Source organism: Apis laboriosa, unplaced genomic scaffold, assembly GCF_014066325.1.
Source record: "Apis laboriosa isolate Shangri-la unplaced genomic scaffold, ASM1406632v1 scaffold34_cov151, whole genome shotgun sequence".
NCBI classification, from domain to species: Eukaryota; Metazoa; Arthropoda; class Insecta; order Hymenoptera; family Apidae; genus Apis; species Apis laboriosa.
This window is the reverse complement of record NW_025222928.1, coordinates 755,023-772,588: the sequence shown is the minus strand read 5'-3', so window position 1 is coordinate 772,588 and position 17,566 is coordinate 755,023. Positions and strand designations below refer to the sequence as shown.

At 20.7% G+C, this 17,566-nt stretch overlaps 2 protein-coding genes across 6 annotated transcripts; both read left to right on the top strand.

The window, feature by feature from the left end:
* The first annotated feature begins 3,637 nt into the window (after window positions 1-3,637).
* Window positions 3,638-5,393, top strand: LOC122714833 (tryptophan--tRNA ligase, cytoplasmic). The gene is made up of 3 exons (XM_043936528.1): window positions 3,638-3,882; window positions 4,089-5,026; window positions 5,112-5,393. The coding sequence occupies exons 1-3, from the start codon at window positions 3,756-3,758 to the stop codon at window positions 5,277-5,279; spliced, it is 1,233 nt and encodes a 410-aa protein (XP_043792463.1). The 5' UTR covers window positions 3,638-3,755; the 3' UTR covers window positions 5,280-5,393.
* A 1,162-nt stretch (window positions 5,394-6,555) lies between these two features.
* On the top strand, window positions 6,556-16,952 carry LOC122715388 (protein phosphatase 1B-like). Of its 5 annotated transcripts, none has more exons than XM_043937547.1 (6): window positions 6,556-6,706; window positions 7,240-8,165; window positions 8,791-8,908; window positions 11,099-11,210; window positions 11,457-11,511; window positions 16,584-16,952. In XM_043937547.1, the coding sequence occupies exons 2-6, from the start codon at window positions 7,353-7,355 to the stop codon at window positions 16,599-16,601; spliced, it is 1,116 nt and encodes a 371-aa protein (XP_043793482.1). In that variant the 5' UTR covers window positions 6,556-6,706; window positions 7,240-7,352; the 3' UTR covers window positions 16,602-16,952. The 5 variants fall into 5 exon arrangements, with proteins under 5 accessions (XP_043793482.1, XP_043793477.1, XP_043793480.1 ...); XM_043937542.1 differs by lacking the exon at window positions 16,584-16,952 and adding an exon at window positions 14,801-15,093; XM_043937543.1 differs by lacking the exons at window positions 6,556-6,706; window positions 16,584-16,952 and adding exons at window positions 6,811-6,962; window positions 14,801-15,093.
* Window positions 16,953-17,566: the final 614 nt, after the last annotated feature.

The window sequence follows — 17,566 nt, the reverse complement described above, 5'->3', positions numbered from 1 at the left end:
ATTTATCGTAAAAAAGTATAGATTTATCTTTCGAATCAGTTGATGAACAAAATGATGGTTCGTTTATTTAGATTTTAGATGAACATTGTGAAATAAAATTAAACATCGTTAGTTAGCATTGTCTTTCGATTGCAATGTTATCTGTTCATCGAACAAGAATTTTTATGATGTATCACGTTGTATAATGATGCGATTACACGTCTGTATTTTTATAATAACTCGATGCTGATAAAATTATTCTGTCTATCTTTTAAAAAAGGCGTACTGAAATGTAGATTATTGTGAAACAATGGAATCGAACTTTCAAGTTGGACTGTGATAGTACGACGTGTCTTTAAGAGGATCATAGAACGATCACATGAAAGAGGAAATTCTATAATCACTTGACGATGATCCTTTGACTCCTAAAGATCAAAATATTTCTTTAAAGGATGAAGAATTTATCACTTTTTATTAAAGAATTTATGGAAAGAACTATTTTATTCTATAAAAATAATACAATAATTTACTTTAACATTAATTTAGAAGGAGTCTTAGAATTAAAGTCGTTACAAATTTGTAATATATTACACGATTCACATTAAAATATTTATGTTAGTATAAATTAAGATATTCAAAGCGTAAAATATTAAGAGAAGAATGACTACGAAAAATATATAGATAATGAATTAATCTATTGATGAAAATCGCTATTAAGAAAGCAATGATAGCTGGATTTGTATCTATAGATATTCTTTAAATCTTATATCAATTATATTTATCAAATTTTGTCTCGCTGATTACGGTTGACTTGGCCGATATTTAAATATATTTCAACGTTATTTTAAACGTTATCAGAACATTGTGCCAAGCGAATTACGCAAGATTTTTAAACAATTTTCGTTCTCCTCTGAAGAATTAAAGTAAGACAGTAAACTATGAACTACATATATTGCCGTTTGTGTACCTGATTATAGTTGATAATTTGCTGGCGAACAAAGTTTTTCATAAAATATATAATAAAATGTTGATGGATAGTTTTTGTCCTTACAGTCAACGAAATCTGCCCGGCTCATATCATTTAAGTTACACTTCATAGTTTTAAATTTCTCTTTCGACCGATTACTTAATCATATCCAATTTTAATTAATTTAATACATACAATTTAATAGTTCGTGAGATGATGAATAATCATTTATTATTAACTATTAGGAAAACTAATCAACCTCGTTCCATTTCTCTAAAATTCTAAATAATGATCGGCATTTTAAAAACAAATATACGATAAATATTGTTAGAATTATGAATGAATATTATTTTGTAACAATATTCAAAGAATATGAATATTTTAACAAAAAATGAAAGAATCGTTGTTTCAACTGATCACATAAGATACACAACTGATAACACAAAAGGCAACAAGAATCATTTTAGATCGAATACAAGATGTAATTTATTTAAGAAAATTGTACAGTAGAAGGAACGTAAGGACCAAACATTTTCAATATACGAATTCTAACGTGAATGTCATCAGTCCTTGACTTATAATTAGTTAGATAACTTATAATTAGCTTATAATTATACGATAAAAAATTTTTAATTTAATTGATTGTATTCTTTTACAATATCTCGTAGTAATTATAGTCTAATTGATATTTGAATTGATTTATAAATATCTCTATCGAAATTTTTGATTTTTACATCATATTTTATTATTAAATCATATTGTTATAAAAGTCGCTTTGCCACTGTAGACTTTTAAAAAAAAAAGAAAAAGAAAACTATCTTGAAACTCAGATTATTCTTTCAACTATTCATAACATCATTAAATATTGAAAACATATATAAGTTCACAAAAAGATTCTCTATGAAATAAAATTATTTTTATCATATAATTTTTTAAAATCCTACATTCATTTAAATATGAATATGTATCTCATATTATTGATATTATTTATGATGGAACTTTTACATTTCAATTCAATTAATAAAAAATATGTGTGATGATAAAAATGTTTGTAAAAAGTAAAGATAAATTTAACAGCATGAATTCAATTTTCACTACAATCAATATAAATTACTTTTAAAAATTTTATATTTCTATAAATATTCATTCTTTTCAGTAATTTCTAATTATAAATATAAATTATAAATTATATAAAAATTCTAATTGTTTTACATTTGTAAAATAAATAAGAATTAGGAATTCTAAATAAAATTCTAAACAAAAATTATAATTTATAAATTTATGAATTTTTATAATTCATAAATTTATCGTATTTCATTTTTACGAATTTTATTTGCATTCTAAACTTGTCTTTTATTTACTTTCTATAAATTTATTACATTCATTAAACTCAATATCATATAAAAAAATTTTAAAGATAATTTACAACTTGATTCAATAAACATCTGAATTTAAATTTTTTTTCAATACAATTCAAATAATTTTCTAAATTTTTTAAAAATAAATATTAATGCTTCACTGTATTAATGACTGTAAATGATGTACAATCATTTTTTTAATTATATGTATAATAATAAAAACAAATTTCATAGCTTTAATTCCTTAAATATGATTCGTTCTATGAAATGTCTTCCATTTGTGTAAATTATGGAGGAACAAACGAATGAAAATCTTAGTTCGTTCTTGTGTGCTCTATTTTAAGTTGTAAATTAATAGCGCCCTATGGTACTCAAGGTTCTGTACAAATAAAAGAACATTTGTCAAAATGAGAGGTACTGATATATTTTTATGAAATAATATTTTATCGTTCTTTGTAAATATAGAAATATATCTAAATAAAAACAGAATTGTAAACTATAAATTTATGTGAAACTATTCTGCTATTTAAGTAAAAAAAAATAATATATTATCGATATATTATTATCTATTTGACAACATTTTATTCTCTAATATTCAATTTATTTATCGACTAATTATGACTGATATAGTTTCATAAAATGATTCTTTATAGATCTTAAAACAAAAATTAATTTTATGAATACTTTAACAAAAATCAAAACTTTACAAAACTACTACTTTAACAAAACTACTAATTTTAAATAAATTTTAATTAAATCATACTACTAATTTTAATTAAATCATAAACTACTGATTTATTCTTTAAATTTGTTTCTATTATAAATTTCTATTATACTTTCTCTTCACAATACTTATTTATTTCTTAATTTATTTACAATATGATATTAAGCATATAATAAATATAAAAGTCTATGTTTTTGTATATACGTATAGAAAGATATATTTAATATATTGATTAGATAAAAATCACTTGAAGTAATAATTTATAATTTAATCTTAAATTTTGAAATAATAAAAAAAACTTTCAAAAATAGTAAATAGTTTTATTAAAAATTCCTAATAAATAATTTGAAAATAAAATATATCACAATCATTATCTCAATTATTATCGGAGATGACGTTGAGGTATTTCAAATAATTCAAATACGATTTATTATATATTTTTGCAATTTATTAAATAATAAAAATACGATAATTAATATATAAATTTATTTTAAAATTATAAATATAATACATTTAATGCATATGTAAAAAAAAATATAAAATTAATGAAAATTCTACCTTGAAAATGTAAATGCGTGCGCAGAAATTATATCCTATATAGATACTGACATAACCTCCTTGATTTGTAACCATATTTATGTAGCATATGACACACTTTTCTAGAAATCTTAGAAATCTTTGTTTAATTGTACAAAAAAAGTCAGAAAGTGATTAAAATTTTAAAAAAATGACAACACAAAAAGATGAAATTGACATATCAATGTTAAATGGAAAAACGGATGAGGAGGATATTGTAACACCTTGGGATGTTGTAACCAAAAATGAAACCGGAATTGATTACGATAAACTTATTAGTAAGTTTCACTAAAAATATCTTTTATATGAAAGTTTTAAAAAATATTTTTATGAAAAAATAAAATTATTGCTATTTTATTAATTTAATTTCATAATTACTTCGTATCTTTCAAGAGAAAATAAAAATAAAATTTATATGATAAATATATTTAAATATATGTAATAACTCATTCTCTTTTCTATAAAATTTCTATTTATTATACAGAAAAGTTTGGAAGTTCAAAAATCGATGAAGAACTATTGGCTAGGTTTGAGAAAATCACTGGACATAAACCACATCATTTTCTTAGAAGAGGAATATTCTTTTCTCATCGAGATATGAATACTATTTTAAATCTTTATGAACAAGGAAAACCATTTTATCTTTATACTGGTAGAGGACCTAGTTCAGATTCTATGCATTTAGGACATCTCATACCATTTATGTTTTGTAAATGGCTGCAAGATGTATTTCATGTTCCTTTAGTTATTCAATTGACTGATGATGAAAAAGCAATATGGAAAAACATAAAAATAGAAGATGCAATTAAATTATCTTATAATAATGCAAAAGATATTATTGCTCTTGGATTTAAACCAGAGAATACATTTATTTTTTCTAATTTAGAACATATTGGAAATAATCCTGCATTCTATCAAAACATGATTAGAATACAGAGAAGTGTTACATTTAATCAAGTGAAAGGTATTTTTGGATTTGGAGATAGTGATCCTATTGGAAAAATTTCATTTCCACCAACTCAAGCTGCTCCAGCAATTTCTGGAACATTTCCTTTTATTTTTAAAGATGCAAAAGTTAATTGTTTAATACCATGTGCTATAGATCAAGATCCTTATTTCAGAATGACAAGAGATATTGCACCAAAAATTGGCTATCCAAAACCAGCTTTGTTACATTCTATATTCTTTCCTGCTTTACAAGGCTCTAAAACAAAAATGTCTGCTAGTAATAATAATACTGCAATATTTCTGACAGATACTGCTAAACAAATAAAAAATAAAGTTAATAAACATGCATTCTCAGGTGGACAAGCTACTGTTGAAGAACATAGACAATTAGGTGGCAATTGTAATATTGATATAGCATATCAATGGTTACGATTCTTTCTAGATGATGATGAAAAATTAGAACAGCTTAGAAAAGTAAAATTTTGATAAAAATGAAAATGTATTTTTTAATTTTATATTATATAAATATATATAATACTAATAATATGTAAATTTTCAGGATTATACTAGTGGAGAAATTTTAACAGGAGAACTTAAAAAAGAATTAATTAATGTATTACAGCCTTTGATAGCTGCACATCAAGAAGCTAGAAGTAAATTAACTGATGAAACAGTTAAACAATATATGATTCCTAGGGATCTTGGCTTTGTAACAAATGTAAAATAGTTAAATATAAATTGCTTATTATGTATATAAAGTATATAGGAAATCCATTTTCACCAGTATATTTAATTTTATTTATTTTAGCAACACAAATAAGAAATTTATTTAAAAAGTTTATTTTTTATGTTAAAATCATAATAAATTAAAAACTGCTTTTATAAAAATATGTATTGAATATTTATATATTTACAATTCTTATATATAAGTAAAAATTATTATAAAAATGTAAAATATATTTTAATTTTTTAAAAAAATAATATTAATATTATTATTTATTAAAATTATAAAAAAATATATTCTATTTTTATATTTTATGTATAATTATTTATATGTTAGGAATAAAATAAAATAGGTATAAAATATATTAATTATATAATATTCAATATAATTTTCAATACAATTTTGTAAAATATATAAAATATTTAAAAAAGATTTCATTTATATGATTTATATAATTATATATATATATATATATATATAATACATATAAATAATACAATATTTTCTATATTATTTTCTAATTTTTCATAGTATTTTTTATCGTAAGATATCAAATTAAAGTACTTTTATTACCCGCCATTTTTATTATAAAAATATACGATTATATAGTAACATTTCATGAATATAAGATCTATTTTTATAAATAGTAAAAGAATTTTTTCTTGACACAAATTCAAATAATTTATTTAAGAAAAAATTTATTAAAAATAAATAAAATTTATATAGAAACAATAATAATTTTTTAAATTTTATAATATATTTTATATCTATAATATTTAGATAATTTTTATATCTATATATTATCTATATTTATATAATATATAGATAATTTTATATAATTTTATATAATTATATAAAATTATATTAATTAAATAATGAATATTATTATAGAATATAATTTTTTATATAAATTTTCCGATATTATAATTAAGCCAATAAAAATTCGTTAAAATATATTTCAAAAAATAAACTATATACATATGTTTATAAAATTTCGAAATTTAAATGAGCTGCGTTTATTGACTATAACAATATTGATAAACGCAATAATCAGTGACAGTATAATTTATCATCGACAAAAACTTCATGTTTTTGTTTATATACTTGTTAGTGAGAGTTAATGCTAGTATCGCGCGCGAGTTAATTTTACTTCAGGATCCTATATGATTACCCAGGCTTGAGCGGAAATCGTAGGCTTTTGATTGGCGGATTATGACGCCACAAAGCATACTATTAATAACCGACGCATGCGCAGAAATTTACCTAGTGTATATCCGTCATTCATGCAAGTCGATTTCGTTGGTTCTGTGTGTTGAGCCTAGCAAAAGAACATGGTGATAGTGATATGAAACAAGTCTATTAGCAATACCACGCTCTACACATATATATTTTCGCGAAATAACGATGATATTTGGTCACGATCTTCCTACGTAAGTTTCACGAATATGTAGACTGAGGTATAAACTATTTTAGTCGCAAAATTTGGCATTGCCAAATAATTTCTCATTAGAATCTGATACAGCTTACGCTCGTGAAATATTCCATTTCTGTATTCAATTAATTTACAACATTGATAAGGCTACTATAATTATTATATAGTGAACGTAGTTGCATATAATTCGAATGTTTCATTTATGTAAACGTTACCGTGTTTCGTTTGAAATATTTGTATGTTGAGATTATCTTGTACGTTACGTTAGATATTGGAATAATGTTGTGTTTTAATTATCTTCTTTCTTTGCTTAAATTAAAATTATAATTATAACACAAAATAGTGTTGTGATAAATTTATGTTATAAAACGATAATCAGAAGAGAAATTCTAAGTAATATTATAATATATACAATAAGTTAAATGTGATATTGTTTTTTTGCTTCCAATTTAAATTTTCATCTAGAAATATTTAATCTTAATTCTCTATAAGAAACTAAAGATTTCTTTATCTTTTTTATTTTAATTTTAGGTAAAACTTAAAAAAGTGTCATTTGAATGATCAGTTAAAAGATGCTGATCAAATAATATCCAAAAAGAAAAACAAATTGATTGAGCTAATATAGCAATTACTAAATAAATACTATGGGGGCACTTTTGGATACTCCAAAAACAGAAAAATATAATGAACATGGTTCTGGCAATGGATTACATTATGGTGTTGCCAGCATGCAAGGATGGAGAATGGAAATGGAAGATGCTCATAGAGCAATAACTGGTTTAAAAGGTGGTCTCTCAGATTGGAGTTATTTTGCAGTATTTGATGGTCATGCTGGTGCATTAGTATCAGCTCATAGTGCAGAACATTTGTTAGAATGTATAATGCAAACAGAAGAGTTTAAAGCAGAAGATGTTACCAAAGGAATACATTCTGGCTTTCTTCGACTTGATGATGAAATGAGAGAATTACCAGAAATGAGTTCTGGAACAGAAAAATCTGGTTCTACAGCTGTTTGTGCATTTATATCTCCCAGAAACATATATATTGCTAACTGTGGCGATTCTCGAGCTGTACTTTGTCGAGCAGGGGATCCAGTTTTCTCAACAAGAGATCACAAACCTGTCTTACCTGCTGAAAAAGAAAGAATTCAAAATGCTGGTGGTAGTGTAATGATTCAAAGAGTTAATGGAGCTTTAGCTGTATCTCGTGCATTGGGAGATTATGAGTACAAAAATTTGAAAGATAGAGGCCCCTGTGAACAGTTAGTGTCTCCAGAACCAGAAATATTTGTTCGAGATAGAGACGATGAACATGATGAATTTCTAGTTTTAGCATGTGATGGTATTTGGGATGTTATGAACAACGAAGATCTATGTAATTTTATACATTCAAGGCTGTTGCTTACAGATGACCTAGAAGCAGTTACGAACCAGGTCATAGATACCTGTCTATATAAGGTAATGATATCTAAAACTTTTTATGTGTATTTTTTTATCATAAATTTTTATTACTAAAGATATGTCAATATAAATATATAAATTTTAAAAAATATATTTTTATTTTTATTTATTTTTTCATTTGTTTCAAAATTTAAATTTTAATCTTAGTATTTAATAATGATAATATGATAAATAAATGATTTCAAAAAAATAAATTATTTTTCATATTAATATAATTAAATTTATATATTGAATCATTCATTTCATAAATTTTTAGTTACAATTACTTAATATATGTTAATATATGTTAAGTTTTATATAATATTTTATTTTTATTTACATATTTTATTTTATTTTTTATTTATATAATATTATCTATTTATATATTATGTTGTATGCTATTTTTTTTATGTATTTATTGAATAGTTTTAATTATAATAGTTTTAGTTATAATATTTGATTAATAATATATAATAATATATCAATATAATATAAAAAATATATGTTTTATTAATACATATATCAATCATATGTTTAATAATTATCAAATTTATAAATAATATTAATTAAATTGTAAATTTTATTTTTTTTTATTAATAACTAAAAATATTTTTTCAGATTTATATATTTTTATTTGTTGCAGGGTAGCAGAGATAACATGAGTATAGTTTTGGTAACATTTCCTGCTGCTCCAAAACCAAGTCCAGAAGCACAGAAAAAAGAAGCAGAGCTTGAAATGGCCATTGAAAGGAGAATCAAAGGTTCATTCACATTTCCATATTCACATCAATTATATTCTCTCTGTTGTTGCATTAATACAAAATCACAATATCATACACATATTTGACATTCTAATAGCTCTTAAGTAGAGCAAAATATTTAAATATATTATTTAAAAATTTTAGTACAATTCAAAATACAATCATTATAGTATGAATAAAACTTACAAGTACAAATATATTATCAAATTTGTATTTCTTACAAGTTTGGTACTCAAATTTTGATTCACATTTTTTTAATATCTTTAAATATTTTTAAAAAATAAATATCTTCTAGATATATCTTCTATTTCATATATAAAATATATTAACTTAAAATGAAAATATTAAAATATAACATTATATTTCTATAGATATTAATCTGAATATAAAGATACATTGTTTATCTTTTTAACAAATCATTACTTCTTATAACACAATATTCTTAATAGATCAATTATTTATTATATACTATTTAATGATAAAAATATTTTTATAGTAAATATCACATATTTTTTCTAAATACTTCTAAATCTTTCTAATTGTCTGAAGAAAATATATATACATATACATACATATATATGTATGCATATTTATACATATATAAATGTTTACATTAAGAAATGTCAAAAATTTATTCTTATGCAATGAATTATTTTATTATATGACTTATTAATTAATACTTTTTAAATAATTAATTATAATATTATTCCTTATAAATTTAGTATTTATAATTACTGAATATAATTTAACAGATAAAATTATAAAAAATATATAATATAATTAATTATGTAAATTGTGTATATCACTAAAATAATGAGTACATTTATTATTGATACTCTATTTGTCATATTTGTGCAATATAAAAAAATATTTTCAGTATAAAAAAAAAAGATCAATAAGTAATATTCAAGTAAAAGATGAAGGTTTATTTTTACAAATATATATTTGTTTTTTGTCTTTATTTTTAATTCTTTATTTATATAGTGTATGAATAAATTTTAATTTTTTTAATATTTAATTGTTGATATAATTATATTTTAATAGAATTTTTTTCTTTTGTGTGTGTGAATTTAAAATATATAAAGTACTTGTAAATCTAAAAAAAATATTTGATACAACTTTTATTTTAATATTCATTAAAATATTGTAAGCACATACTATGTATAGCATTTTTGATCATGTTATCAATTATACTATCAATATAGAATCTATTACAGTATTATTAGATTTATTAGAGTATTAACAATTGCGTTTCTTATTTAAAGTGTTAAACAGATAGCAAAATTATAAATATATCATCTATATGTAATGATAATTTTCTCTTTCTGTGTGTGCTGTCAAATTGTATTAATTGTTTTTCTTTTAAAATTAAACTCTTTTAACATCAATCATTATTTTTACTCAAAAATGCATTCCACCCTTGGAGTTGGTATTCTTTTAAACTCTTTTGTAAGTAAAATTTTTATTCAAAAGTTGTTTGTTCCTCTTTTCAAATATATTTAAAAGCTATTACAGGTAGGTGAACATTTTTTTATGAAAATTTAGAAATATTTTACCTATTTTACCTATTGTATCTTTTTTTTTTTTAATAATGCATTTCTTATGGAGGAACATTGCAACAAATATATATATTTTTATGTGTATATGTATATGTATGCATATTTGCGTGTGTATATGTGTGTATGTGTATGTGTGTATATATATATATATATTACATAAGATTATACAATTCCAATGGTGGATAAATCTAATAGGATTATTAAAAACATATTTCTCTACATAATCTATATACAAATAATATAGATACCAATGTATCTACTTAAGACCGGATTTTGTTTCCAAGATTTCCATAAGAAATGTAAGAAAGCACTAATTTTTCCAGTCCTAAGTAGATGCATGTATTTGTAGTCATTTTATGTGTTTATCATTTATTTCAATAACAATATATTATAAAATAATAAAGTTATAAGCAAGCAAATCAAAATTTTTACCATATATCAAGTACAGTGCATTTGATTTTTTTAAACAATATTGATCAAATGTTTGCTGCACAAATATGATAGTATATGCACAATATGTTTTAATAATATAGTAGATAATATTTTTAAAGATATTTAAAATAATGATAATTAAGTTATAAATAATTTTAATTATTTAACAAATTGTAATAATTTTTTATTATATTTATAGAAATAGTTGCTGAACAAAAGGATAAAAATGAATTTGATTTTTTGCAACTGTTACAACTTCTTGTGGACCAAGAATTTCCTAATCTTCCGCCTGGTGGTGGTCTTTCAGCCAAGTATGTATATTTATAAATTATTATATTTTTATTCTATTATATTTTTCATTTTAATTGATAAATTAAACATAAACTCATATTAAAGTTAATGTTTTTGATATTAAAATTAATCTATTATTTTATTTCAAAAATTGAATTTCATTTTTTCATTTATTGTTTTAGAATTTCATCTTATAATTATATTTAAATAGAATTATTTATAAAATTATATTTTAAAATTAATTATTATATTTTTTTTTTTTCTAGACAACCTTTCATTGAACAAGTGTTTCGAGAAGTATGTCCCAGCCGAGCGGATAGTGTAAGTCTTGGATACGATTTCCCTTCGATATAACTAACCTTTGACTTTTTTGTATACTGCATCAAATGTACAACTGTAATCATTAGACATGTTCCATAATCATATAACGATGCAGAAGTTTGGAAATACGTTTATTTTATTGATCTCTTTTAATGTAAAAAGAGATTCATTTTTAACTTGCAAGAGAAGTACACTGATATATTATAAAGGAAGGATATATTATAAGGGAATCTTACCTAAACTAAATCTGCAAAACATGGGCAGATCTTACATTCTTGCAGTGCGTTATTGTTGGTAAAAATAAATTAGAGTTTAAAACTATATTTAAAAATCCTGATACATTCACCCATTCAAAAAAATAAGTAAATAATTTATATTTCAAATTTTTAAATAATTTTATATATCCAATGATAATAAGAAATGTTAATTTTGCATTTGGAATTACTTATTTAAAAAAATATTTAAAAAAATGTATTCATAATTAATAATTATTATTAAAAAAACATATTTCTTTTATCAGTTATATTAAAGGTTTAAATAACAAAATTAATTAATAATATAAAAAAGAAAAATAATTTGTTTTGTATTGCCACCTTTCTGAAAACATATTATAGATTGTAAACTGATTAACAAATGTTAATATTCAAACAATATTTAAGCACTGACAGATATTTCTTGATATATTTAATTATATAATTTGAAAAAAAAAATGTGAAAAATGAACTAAAAGTATATCCTACAGCTAATTCTAATCAATATTGATATTGATGGTTTTCATAATTATCACTATCTATTGTTGGATTTTATAAATTCTTCATCCAAGGAGTAAAAAAATATTATATTACAGTTATAAGCAGAGGATTTAAAAATATTCTATCAAGAACATATGCAAATATACATATATTCTATGAAAAATTAGATAATGTGAAAATTTTGAAATTTAATGCAATAAAACTTAAATAGTTTATGACTTTATCTTCCAATTATATTTTAAATTATTTGACTTTTTTACATTTATTGATTATATTTTTTCTAGTAATGTATACAATATAAATATTTTACAATATATATATATATATATATATATATGTAAAAAAAAGATTATTTTCTATTTTTAAATAATAAAATTTTATCAAAATAATATTATCTTTTATAAATTTAAATTATTTCACAAATCTAGTTTTTCATTATAATTAACACTTGATAGAATATTTATATCATATCTTCTTGCTATGTTGATAAAAACTGCATAATATTACTATAAACAATTATATATTTTTGTAGCTCTAGAGAACTTGCGCTCAGAACAATTACTTCTTAGATCAGTTTTTCATGCTCTTCCTTAATAAGTTTTAAGTATAATTTATAGCTATTCATTCTATATTTTGAAAGGTCTCAAATTTTGTCACGCGCTAGAAGAGTAGAAAAACTGATCATTTAGTTTTAGAAATAATATGTATATACATAAAAATTATGTCCAGGAAATTATGTATCAATATTTTATTTAGATCATTTTAAAAATCAAGCAGTAGGAATATAGTAAGGAGGCCTTGATTTCAGTTTCTTAAGAAAATATTATATTTGTATTTAAATTACATTATGTATATTTAAATTATTTTGAATGTAAGACCAAACTTGAATTGATGAATTTAAAAATTTTTAATTATATAGAAATTATATAGAATGACATTAATTACAAAAAAATCAACATTAAATGTTACATGAGTTATAAACAAACAAAAATCATTAAGATGCATGTTTCATTATATAAATATAAGTAATGACAAGTAAGTAGTACTTAAGATACATTACCAGAATCGCATTATTGATTTCTGAAGACATTAAATATAATAAATAATATTTATATAATATTTCTACACAGAGATTTAACTGGTTAATGAAACTGCATATATCAGGTAATCATATATTTATTTTTATATCTTGTTATGTGATTAATTTTATACCTTTAAAAATTTGTGTAACAGAAACTTGTCAAGGCCATCCTCAAACATAAATTTAGCATACATATACCAAAGTATATATTACCGTTCCTGGTTAAAAGAAAGGTCCTGAAAATTAACAAACGTTAACAGTCTATTATCGTTTTAAAGTAATATATTAAAATAAATAACAAATCCCTTAGAGTTATCTCCTCTATTTTTACTAATAATGAAATATGGAGTGTATAAAGGTAGTAATATATTTTACTGATATCTTAGACCATTTACTTTTGTAGGTTTTGCTCAGATATTAATTTTTATTTTGTATATTTTTGAAAATGTTAATTAGTCATTGTGAATTTATGACAAAATATTGAAAATATACAAATTTATTCGTCTATAAATAATTCAAAATAAAAATTACAAAGTAGTTAAATAATATATATACATAACAACAAATTTAAAAACAAAACATTTGATTATTATCAAAATTCTTGTGTATTTTTAATTAAAAAGTAAAGTATTTTATCTTGATAAAAATCATAAGTTTATTATTAATCTTTTATTGGATATCATTTATTTAAATATTAATAATAACAAAAATAACAGTATATTCCTGATAATGATAACAATGGTTATGAAAATAAATCCAAAGTGCATTTTTAACACACGTGTTTCTACTATTTTTCTTTTTCTACTTGTAGTCCTATTTTGTATTCATTCTCTCTCTTTCTCTTTCTCTCTCTCTCTCTCTCTNATTTTGTATTCATTCTCTCTCTCTCTCTCTCTCTCTCTCTCTCTCTCTCTCTCTCTCTCTCATTTGTTTCAACAATAAATTTATTTTGCGTTCTGTACTTAAAATATTGTTAATATTAATATTATACAGAATAGGGCTATCAGTTTATAAATATGATAATATTCGCATTTATAATGGTTATTTATTTTTTTGGTTTGTGTATACCTATATATTTATAATTTTTTTTGTGTGTTTCTTGGATTTTGTTTTCAAAAATATAATAAAATATGCTTGCATAATAATTTTATAACAAAATAATAATATTTACATTTATTTTAAATAATCAGCATTTAAATATTACATGATATATTAAATGAGTAAAAATAAAATTTCATTAATATTTGTACCTGAATTATTTTCTTCTTCAAATTATTGTAAATTTCTTGATTTCGTTTAATATATATTAATATTTTAAATCATACAATATTTATTATTCTGATTTTTAGATCTTAAACAAACAAAATAATTTCTTTAAAAATTTTATCATAAAATCATTAAAAATTCATCTTTTTATTATTTTATAATCCTTTTATATCCTATTTTCATTCTTCAGATTACATTTCAACAATACTCGAGTCCTTTCCTGCAGTCCAAGTTGAATTCTCCGATTACTGATTTCAATAATAACTGTTAGTATTTGAATCTAATTATATATATTGCATAATTTATTTTACAAGATAAAAAAATGATTACAAAAATAAAAGATTCTCTTGTTTTAAAATAACATCTAAACATGGTAAATAGATATAAAATGATATTGCTTTCTGTATTCTAACATTAACATCTATCAATAATAATATGTATAAATTAATAGTACACTTGAAAATATAAAATTCCTACATATTATATAATCTTTTTCTTTTCTTAAGGGGAAATGCTTTTATTGTCCTCATATATTTTGTATATGTAAATAAAAACAATCCTTTCCTTATTTTTCTGAACTAATAAGATTTTTTCTTAATTTTTACAGTGTAGTACTTAATGCATCATACAATAATTTTGGAATGTCACATGCATTGTGTAAAATTATCTATTTTAACTGCAAATATCTCAAGATTTTAATCGTTTAATTTATTATTTTATAATTAAAATATTATCATTATCTATAAATATTTATTTAATATTATATACATTTACATAATATATATAAAAATTTATAATCATGTAAATGTAAATATATATTATATGCAAACAACAATTAAAATCTTGAGATGAATACATATTTTATATCGAAAATTTTGAATTCAATAGAAAATTACAATTTTATATGTAATGCAGTCATATAGATTTATTGATCAAGATTATTTATCTATAATATTGTATATAATATATATAATTAAACATATTTCACGAGTCTAATCGTTATTATAAGTATGTATATTTTGCGAATGTTTACTTTTATTGCTAAAATTTTTTTTTGAATTTTAAATAATTGACATATTTTATTATAATTGGCATTTTACAGCTTAATATTAAAAAAAATTTTTTTGATGTTTTTATTGTCATTTATTGTTATGTATCTCTTAGATTACTTTAAAAAAAATTAATTTAGAAATTTTATTAAATATTAAAATTATTTATGCAATTTTGCAAATATATTAGTCTAAATAATATTGTTATCTTAAATTTTGATATACAATACAATTTTTTTTATTAGAGATTAATAATAAACAATTTTATATGAGAAATAGTAATTATAAATTTTTTTAATTTTGAAATTTGCAAAATTTATTTTCTATTAATTATGATTATAAAAAAATTAATATATTAATTTAAATAATACATAATTTTTTATAAATTTTAAATAAAAAATCATTATTGTTATTTAAAAATTTAATAAACAAACACAAAAATTGATTTCATAACTACATTTATATATACAGTATAAAATATTTTTAATTTAAAATACACATTTAATCTAAGAGATAAAAAAAAAATTTTTAATATAATTTATTTCAATATTTGCTATACTTTCTAATATTTCAAGGTAATCATCTTTGTTTATATCACTAGTGTAAGTATATAATATATTTTTAGTTAATATTATCTATAGTTATTCACTATTTTAATATATAAATATATTATTTATTGGTTCAGTAATGAAGATTTTAAGGATAAAATATTTAACATATGTTTATTATAAAATTAATATAGTCTATAATTTTATATTTTTTAAAATTATAATGTAAAATAAATAATATTTTATTTCTTCTCTATAAAAAAATATTAAGAAAATTTTTTTTTTTTCTTTTGTAAGTTAACTTATAATAATATTTTATTGTAAATCAAATATATGTACATAAACATTAAAATACTATATAATGATATGCTTACAGAATTCTCAAGCCACTTAGTGTACACAATATGTATACAATTTTATACATGTGATATACATTAAAACTGGTGAACCCAAAAGTCATGAAATGAGATACCAACCAACAAGAACTACTGAGGAGTACTACATGAAGAGAGACTGAGGAATGGTGTTACAGGCATATTTAATTTCTAATTAAATAATTTTTGGAAATTGCATTGTAATACTAAATTCAGTTACAAAATTTATTGTACAAAGCATTTTAATTTTTAAGTAAATATAAAAAAATCTGATCAAGTTCTCTATAGCAATATATTATAGGTTTTTACTTTGAATATATAATTAATGTTGTATATTATTATCCTTCTACTAAATAAATATTTATCAATTATATTTTATCAATTTCCTATTATTTATACATTTCAAAAATATACATAAATATACTAGATTTATTTAAAATTGTATGTTCCATTTATTTAAAATTGCATGTTGCAGATTCCATGTTCATAATATATATTGCTTAATATTAAATTATAAAATATAAAACAGAAATAAAAAATAAATTCTAATTTATTTGTGATTTAACTAATTAATACATATCCATTTTATATAATATATAAATTATATATAATTAATTTATATTTTATAATTTATATTATAATTTACATTTACTTATTAGATTAATTAAAAATATTTTTTTGTTTAAAAGAATATTTTACTATAATTGAAATTTGTATATTTTTATTTTAATTGAAGTACATAAAGTATGATATGCTATTGAATTTTTTAAATAATTATAAATTTTTTATTGATTTATAAATTTTAATATATAAAATCTTGTAATAATATTCAATCATAATTTCATAAAATAATTTTGTTCATATGATTTATAAAACAGTATAGTTTTTGAACATGCATAAAAGTATTTAATCAAATATAACTGTATAATTTTATTTCTTTACATAATTAAATAATTACATTTTATTTTAGATTTAATGCTAGAAG

Excerpts from the sequence above, each read along its gene's own strand:
- LOC122714833 (XM_043936528.1), top strand. The coding sequence starts at position 3,756 with ATGACAACACAAAAAGATGAAATTGACATATCAATGTTAAATGGAAAA. Across the intron at positions 3,883-4,088 it reads TGATTACGATAAACTTATTA|AAAAGTTTGGAAGTTCAAAA; the intron begins GTAAGTTTCACT and ends TTTATTATACAG. Across the intron at positions 5,027-5,111 it reads AATTAGAACAGCTTAGAAAA|GATTATACTAGTGGAGAAAT; the intron begins GTAAAATTTTGA and ends GTAAATTTTCAG.
- LOC122715388 (XM_043937542.1), top strand. The coding sequence starts at position 7,353 with ATGGGGGCACTTTTGGATACTCCAAAAACAGAAAAATATAATGAACAT. Across the intron at positions 11,211-11,456 it reads GGTGGTGGTCTTTCAGCCAA|ACAACCTTTCATTGAACAAG; the intron begins GTATGTATATTT and ends TTTTTTTTCTAG. Across the intron at positions 11,512-14,800 it reads GTCCCAGCCGAGCGGATAGT|ATTACATTTCAACAATACTC; the intron begins GTAAGTCTTGGA and ends TTCATTCTTCAG.